This window comes from Moschus berezovskii, chromosome 20, assembly GCF_049115385.1.
Source record: "Moschus berezovskii isolate FMDL1 chromosome 20, NW_MosBer_1.0, whole genome shotgun sequence".
Taxonomy (NCBI): domain Eukaryota; kingdom Metazoa; phylum Chordata; class Mammalia; order Artiodactyla; family Moschidae; genus Moschus; species Moschus berezovskii.
The window spans coordinates 30,261,850-30,269,962 of record NC_142479.1 but is presented as its reverse complement, the minus strand read 5'-3'; the positions used below and the strand labels follow the sequence as shown (position 1 = coordinate 30,269,962).

Sequence of the window (8,113 nt, the reverse complement as noted above, 5' to 3'; positions counted from 1 at the left end):
GACTCAGGTTTCAAGTCTGAAACTTTTTCTTGATTCAGTTTCATCAAGGAGGCAGGGAAGTAAGACGCAATTCCTCAGAATGCCAAAGGGGCAAGTGTGACTGACTCTGTCTGGGGCATCACAAACCTGCCGAGGTGTGGCCCCCCAGGTCCCTCATCCAGACTCACACACGCACATACACACACACACAAGGGCAACCACGGGAAGACGTCAGGGTCGTGTGTGGGATCAAGTCACAGTTCTGCCATCTTCCAGCCATGTGATCTGGGAGAGGTCAAAACATTTTGAGCCTTATTTTCCTCCTCTCTAAAATGAGGTTAAAAAAAATATTTTTAAGTGACTTATGTAAGTAATTGTAAGGATTAGAAGATTAAATGGAAAACAGGGTGTAAAATCCTTTCAGGCCAATTGAGGGTTATACAATTGCCGCTTTAATTAATTTGCCATTTCATTTTCCAGCCTGCAGAAATTCCTTGTTAACTAAGTAAATGGTCAATTTTCCACAGCAGGAATAGAAGTCAGCCATGAAGTCACCAGCATCTCTTGGGTCCCAGTTTCTGGTCAGTAGGACCAGATCCAGAGGCCAAACTAAAATATTGTTTTATTTCACAGTCATTTAATCTTTCATCTCAAAATACGTCAATCCTGAAAATAGACTGAAGGGCTTTAAATGAAGGAGAGGAAGCTCTGCTCAGAATTATCTAACGAAAAAGGGGGAGGAAGTAGGCAAAGGCACATTGACTTTTTTCTTCTTTTATTTATAAAGAACACGGTTCCTCCCCGCAACAGAGACACAAACACTCACACGTTCTAAGGAGGAGCTTATAAAAACAACAACAAAACCAGGGCACTCAGGACCTTATTTAACACCAGTCCACTTGCCCGACTGGGGGATCACTGGGAATGTTTCTCAGATGTGACTTCTCACACCTCAAAGAAAGGAGACCTTGACCTGAGGGGCCCACCTACCCACCCACCAGGCAAAAGTGACACCCTCAGTCTTCTGCATCATCAAACTGTCCTGTTTCAAAGACCATCTTGGAATAATGGGGTATCAGTGGAGGCGGATGGTGCCAACTGGGGTCATAGATCATGTCTCCTTGTGGGGCACAGCACACCCAGGGTCTGACCTCTTGAGAAAGGCAACCTTGGATGTCATCAGCATCTGCAGGCAGTTTTAAAAGATTAAAAGGAAGGAGGGAGTGTGACAAGAGAGACCCAAAAATATCTCGGGGACAGACATTTGCACGTCTGCTTAAACATATCCACAGGTGGGAATACACGCATGCACACAGTCTTCCGTTGCTGGAGAATCCCAAGCACTTTCATTCCAAGGCCACCCACAGTCCCGCTTCTCTGACAGGTTTTTAGCAGTGCAGAGAAAGCAACAGACCACTTCTGTCTATGGCTGCTTCATTCATACAAAGATATTTGGAGAGAGTAATACTGTTTCAACATTCAAACAGACCCATACTGTTTTAAAATAAAATGCAAAACTGGCACTTCCCCCCACCCAGCCCCACCTCCAATATGAAAGAGGAGCTGTCACAGAAATTTCAGACCTGTAAGAGCTATCAGGCAAAGTTAACAGATGTGGCTCCCTCTTCCAAACTGTTTAGGGGTTAATCTGGTAGGAGGGTCTCAGGAGCCTGGCCTGTGTGTGCTCAGTTGTGTCTCTCTGTGACCCCATAGACTATATGTAGCCTGCCAGGATCCTCTGTCCATGGGACTTTCTTGGCAAGAACACTGGAGTGGGTTGCCATATCCTATTCCAGGGGATCTTCCCAACCCAGGGATCAAACCCTCATCTCTTGGGTTTCCTGCACTGGCAGGCAGATTCTTTCCGACTGCACTAGAGCCTGTCCTAGGACCCCAGAAACCCTGCACCTACCATAAGGATTCCCCTGATCTGCTTTCAACTCCAGATCCCAGTCCTCATGAAAAAGGTCACCAGCCTGTTCCTTGGGTAGACAGCCGGATATTCCTTCTGACAGCTCCCAGGGACTCGGTTCCCCATCAGAATCCTCGTCATCTTCAGCAAAGCCTTCCTCTTCACAATGGGTGCCCTCACCATGGGCAGGACTATCGTGAGGGATGCTCTGTGCTCCGTTGGCTAAGAAATAGACAAAAGGAAGAACATCTTAAAACAACAACCTGGCCCTGTTCTGCTAGGAAGATGTTCAGCAAACTTACTGAGAGGGCAACAGTAACAAGTGTATGGAGCCCCTTAGCCACCAGAACACTTATTTAAAAACTGTTGTTCTGTTCCCAGTTTTAGAAGTAGGGTTGATAATTTATTTTCAATAAGATGTTCTGTCTTAAAGGAGGCCATTCATTATCAGGTCTTTTCACTCACATGAGGAAATCGGGCACAGTGTGTATTTTCAGGTGGTTTAAATGACATGGAGGGAAAGGGCTTCTGGCAGTGATAAGCTTTCACAGTACAGACTTCCTTGGTCTCTCCCAAGAGCCACCCCAGCCTCTGTTGCCTACTTGCCTAGTCGATCTGTGGCGTTCTCAGTCGCTCTCTCCTGATTGGAGTGATCAGCTGGGGCAAAGGCAGCCTGCAGGAAGAAACAAGGACCCAGGACTTGGATATCTCAGGAATGGCCAGTATTTCAGCCCCATATCCACCCTTTCAGACCCTCCTTTGTGAGGCTGGGGTGGGACCCTGCAACCCACATTTCTACTGTGCCCTATTATATTGGGACTTGCTGCTTCCCATTCCTGTGGGCATCACCCCTGCTGGCAGGATCACCTGCCTTCACAGAGTGCCTACTGCATCCGGTGTACAGTCTGCCAGCACATACAGAGCCAGTTTCCTTGCTCGGCCCTATCTTTTTTTTTTTAGTTTTTAATATTTATTTGGCTGCACCACCTCTTAGCTGCAGCACTCAGGATCTTTAATTTTGGCATGTGAGCTCTTTGCTGCAGCATGTGGGATCTAGTTCCCTGACCAGGGATCGAACCCAGGCTGCCTGCATTGAAGCGTGGAGTCTTAGCCACTGGACCACCAAGGAAGTCCCTCACTGGGCCCTCTCTTGATCGGTCTGGGCCCTTAGGACTCCTCCTCCAAGCTCAGAGCTCCAAACTAGCCAGGACAGTATCCCCTCCTCAGAGGCTGGAATTTCAACTCCCTGAAATTCTCCTCAGAGCTTGTACATCCTAGTCATTTCAATCTCAACCCTTTGTTCCCTCAGCCCTGAGGCCGCTTGCTGTTTCCCCACAGTGGATACCTCCGTGTTCATTTTTACCTTTACTTAACTTTTTAATCTAGCTAATAGCTCTTTTATCAAATTTCATCTCCTGACCGACACATGAGGACAAAAGAGCTTTAGCTGTTGAAGGGAAATCAGCAGTTGTTGACGGGAAATCGTCTTCCTTCATAGCTATTGCTAGGTTTCTCTGCTCCCATCGCTCAAAAGTTCTGAAATCCTGGGACTTCCCTGGCAATCCAGTGGCTAAGAGTCCACGCTTCCAATGCAGGGGGCATGGGTTCAATCCCTGGTCGGGGAACTAAGATCCCACATCTGGGCAGAAAGGCCAAAACCAAAAAACAGAGAGTTGCTGAAATCCTATCACCTGTGAAGACTTCTTTCTAAGTGAGGCGAGAAATGTTCACAGCCTGCATGAGAAGACCTGACTTCAATCCCATTCACTCAGAGTGTACCTGGGAAACACCACTTCAGCCACTGTGCCTAGGTTTCCGTCTCTGAAAATTGGGGACAATTGTTCTAACCCGGCAGGAGGTTTATGAGATAACACTGATGAAGACACCTAGCACACAGCAGGAATATAACATTTATTGAGCTGAAATCCACCTTGTTTGCCCCTACATTTAAACTGTGCTTGGCACCTGCCCCAGTTAGTTCACAGTCTAGTCCTACCTGGATTTAATGAGCTAATTCCATCTCTAGTAGTTGGTGACAACTCCCGGTCACTCCTGCTGATCAGTAGTGGGACTTCTCACCTCTTCTATTGCAAGGGCTCCCTAACTGCCTTCCCACTCACCCACTTTTTCTTTTTTTAAATTTGGCTGCACCAGGTATTAGTTGCAGCATATGGGAGCCCCCACCATTGGGAGCAGAGAGTTTTAGCCACTGGACCACCAGGGTCCCACACTCACCCATCTGGCCGCAGCCTCACACTGGAAATCACCACTCTGCCCAGAAACCTCAATACGCCTCCACTGCTAGAGCACAAAATTCGCCATGGCATCCACATTGCCCCTTCAGGCTCCATCAACTTGTGCAGCACAGTTCTCTCTCCAAGTTCCCAACCATTTGCCCTGCACATCCTCATCTCCACGCCTCTGCTAGGACCACCATCCTCTCATCTTGGAGAGAAAAGTGCAGGAACCTTGTTGCTGTGGCCTGACAAAATCAGTCTCATCCTAGCTACCCACTAAAGTAATTTTCTTTATAAGCCTACCACTACATTTTTCCTATCTTATTTTGGTTAGGATGTCTCTGATGCTTAGACAAGCATTCCTCTTCCATCCAGTTAATAAATATGCGTGTATAAGGTGCCAGGCACTACACTACGCACCGGGTTTACAGCACTAAATGGAGCGTTCCTACCTTCTAGGAGCTCACCGTCTAAAAGGGATTACTGAACAAGGGCAAGACATGACTGTAATAGCGGTCTTTGAGAAACCGGGAGCTGTCTGGCGCGCAAAAGAAAACAAGTTTCTAGAAAGCCTGCGTCAAACACGGCCTTTTGGTTTCAGTGAAAAGGAGAGCGCGCAGAAGCCATCATCCAGTGCTCTGGCTTAGCTGAGCATCCCACCATGGGACACAGATCCTTCAGGGAAAGTCGCTCTCCTCGCCGCCCTCACCTGGCTCCAGCCCAGAACCCCCAGCAGCAGCCCCAGCTCTCCGTCAGCAGCATCACCTCCCATTTAGCAAGGACGCAAAGGCGCCCTGGAGCCAACAGCCAGCCCTCCCAGCCCAGCGCGCCCACCCACGTCCTCGAGGTTGCCCCGCCCCGCAGTCCCGCGGCCCGGCTGTTTCCAGCTCGGGCGCGCGCCCAAACGGCCCGGCTGGCCGTAGCGGGCTGGGAGCGCTTCCCCAGTTCCGTGGCCCCCGCCCTGCGAGCCCCCGCAACTTCCCGCCGCCGGCCGCAGGTGGTGGCCGCGCCCAGGCCCCGCGCCGCGCTCACCCCCAGGCTCGGGGGTGCCTCCCGCCCGCTCGGCAGCTGCAGACCCCGCGGCTGCTCCGCGGCCCCCAGCGCCTGGGCCCCGGCGGTCGGAGGGTCCATGCCTGTCTGCCCGCGGCTCAGCGCCCTGGTCGCCGCTCGGCCACGTGATGCGCCGGCCTGGCTGCCGGCCGGAGGATACGCCGTTGAGGGCCAATCAGCCGGGGGTGCTCTCGGTCGGGGGGCGGGGCGCGAAGGGGTCAAGAGGGAGGCAGGGGCGGGGCAACGGGCGGGGCGGAGTAATGGGCGGGGCCTGCCCGCCTCCGAAAGCCCCGTCTACCCAACCGTCCCGAAATCTAGTTTTTGTAGGCACTGGCGATGCAGGTCCCAAGGCTAGCCGACTAGCTGGGTCTGGAACGCCCGCGTGTTACCCCTACCCAATCACAATGGACATGATTTCCTTCAAAACCTGTTGGAATAGCCAATTACCCGCGTCTACCTAAGAGTGCATAAAATAATGCTGCTGCTGCTAAGTCGCTTCAGTCGTGTCCGACTCCGTGCGACCCCATAGACGGCAGCCCACCAGGCTCCCCCTTCCCTGGGTTTCTCCAGGCAAGAACACTGGAGTGGGTTGCCATTTCCTTCTCCAATGCATGAAAGAAAAAAGTGAAAGTGAAGTCGCTCAGTCGTGTCCGACTCTTCGCGACCCCATGGACTGCAACCTAAAAGGCTCCTCCCCATCCATGGGATTTTCCAGGCAAGAGTACTGGAGTGGGGTGTCATCGCCTTCTCCGTAAAATAGTGCATAAGAGCTTAAAAACTTTTTATGCAATTGCAGCTCTAATCCCATTTTACTCTTTCCTCTATAAACAGGTTTCTCTAGAACTTGGGCTGGGATCAGGCTACAACTCTTCCACAAATGGATGAGGCAACTCAGGAGCCCAGTGACTCTCACCGAGCTAATGACAAGTCTTAGCGTTAACCCATTAGAAACCAAGCCAGACTGATAAAAACTCCTCTGCCATTTCAGACACCCTTACATGGTGATTCTCGGTCACAGTAACCCTAAACATCCTGCACTGTGCCCATAGTCTCACCTAAGCGCCTATCTTTCAGTGTGCCAAGTCTGGCCCTCTACAGCCGAGGGCAGCATAAGTTATGCAGCACCTAAGCTGGGGAACACCAAATTCTAAAGACAGCCCTTGCCACCTGAACCTCCGTAACAAATCTGCTCAAGGTGTGATAATCACCTTAACCTGTAAGTAGCAGAAAAGCTGGAAGCCGGGATTCTTTGTTCATCAGGCCATTTTATGACAATCTTGAGATTACACTATTCCTTGAAATCTCTCAAATACTGTTTATAGATTATATAAGGCATTTGAAAAATATTTAGCCTAACACAGTCGATAGGTAACATTTTTTTCTCTATGGAGGCTTTCCTACAAGAGTGTAGCCATTTGTCTTCTGTTCTGACCCATGAGTCGGTTTCCCCAGATCTAACTGGATCTAGGTCAAGTTTCTAGCAGAACCTTATTTGATGGTGGAAATAAAAGTTTTGTTATCTGTGCTGTTCAGGAAACCACGGGGCTGGGTGAGCACTTGAAAATGTGTCCAGTGTAAATAGAAGACCGAATTATCTAATTTCAATACATTTAAGTCCCCACATATGGCTGGAAACCACCATTTCAGCAGAGCTCAGGGTGAACTGGCTACATGCCTTTTCATTATCTGCACTGGTGAGAACTAGGTACAGGATGTGATGACTCCAGGGTGACCCATCTTCACAGCCCTGCTGAAAGGACAACCAGCATCCTTATTACTCTCATCTCTTATGTGCTCTTTCCTAAAGTAAAAAAAAGCCCATTAAGGATTTAAATGCTGAACTTCCCAAGACCCAGTGGAGACAGATATGTTTCCTATTTTAGAATAAATGACACAACCAACCATTTAGGGTACAAAAGCTCATAATAAAGGTTTCCTAAAATAGACTAATATTCATAGAAATTTAATATAAAGGTAAAATTAAAATCAGCATTAAGAAAAATGGCCACAAATGGTACTGTGGAAAATTTAGTTACCTGCTTGAGGATAAACAGAGTTGTCCTCAGCAGGAGATGGGATTTTCAACAATAGAAATCATACACGCACACATACAAAACCTCTGAACACCAAAAAACACCACACACAAAAAGCTGGGAGCAAATTATCTGTTAGAAACCACAAGCTAAAGATTACTATTCTTAGTACATAAGAAACTTACAAATTAGTAAGAAAAAAAAAAGTTAAAAATAGTCAAACAAAAAAGTTAAAAATAGTCAAACATGAAGAGAACTAGGAAGAACACAGTAACACACTCTTAACACTATTAACATATACTAAAGTGAAAGAGGAGAGTGAAAAAGTTGGCTTAAAGCTCAACATTCAGAAAACAAAGATCATGGCATCTGGTCCCATCACTTCATGGGAAAATAGATGGAAAAACAGTGGAAACAGTGTCAGACTTTATTTTCTGGGGCTCCAAAATCACTGCAGATGCTGACTGCAGCCAGGAAATTAAAAGACGCTTACTCCTTGGAAGGAAAGTTATACCAACCTAGGTAGCATATTAAAAAGCAGAGACATTACTGTGCCAACCAAGGTCCATCTAGTCAAGGCTATGGTTTTTCCCGTGGTCATGTATGGATGTGAGAATTGGGATTGTGAAGAAAGCTGATCGCCGAAGAATTGATGCTTTTGAACGGTGGTGCTGGAGAAGACTCTTGAGAGTCCCTTGGACTACAAGGAGATCCAACCAGTCCATCCTAAAGGAGATCAGTCCTCGGTGTTCACGGAAGGACTGATGCTAAAGCTGAAACTCCAATACTTTGGCCACCTCATGCGACGAGTTGACTCACTGGAAAAGATTCTGATGCTGGGAGGGATTGGGGGCCGGAGAAGGGGACGACAGAGAATGAGATGGCTGGATGGCATCACCGAC

General features: G+C 48.4%; 1 protein-coding gene across 1 annotated transcript; it reads right to left on the bottom strand.

The window, feature by feature from the left end:
* Positions 1-737: 737 nt before the first annotated feature.
* On the bottom strand, positions 738-5,369 carry COPRS (coordinator of PRMT5 and differentiation stimulator). Its single transcript, XM_055395879.2, has 4 exons — positions 5,161-5,369; positions 2,498-2,564; positions 1,892-2,113; positions 738-1,165 (listed from the first exon to the last, which is right to left on the bottom strand). Exons 1-4 carry the CDS (start codon positions 5,257-5,259, stop codon positions 996-998), a joined length of 558 nt encoding a protein of 185 aa, XP_055251854.1. The 5' UTR covers positions 5,260-5,369; the 3' UTR covers positions 738-995.
* Between the last annotated feature and the right edge of the window lie 2,744 nt (positions 5,370-8,113).

Excerpts from the sequence above, each read along its gene's own strand:
- COPRS (XM_055395879.2), bottom strand. The coding sequence starts at position 5,259 with ATGGACCCTCCGACCGCCGGGGCCCAGGCGCTGGGGGCCGCGGAGCAG. Across the intron at positions 2,114-2,497 it reads GAACGCCACAGATCGACTAG|CCAACGGAGCACAGAGCATC; the intron begins GCAAGTAGGCAA and ends TCTATTTCTTAG. Across the intron at positions 1,166-1,891 it reads AGATCAGGGGAATCCTTATG|ATGCTGATGACATCCAAGGT; the intron begins GTAGGTGCAGGG and ends AACTGCCTGCAG.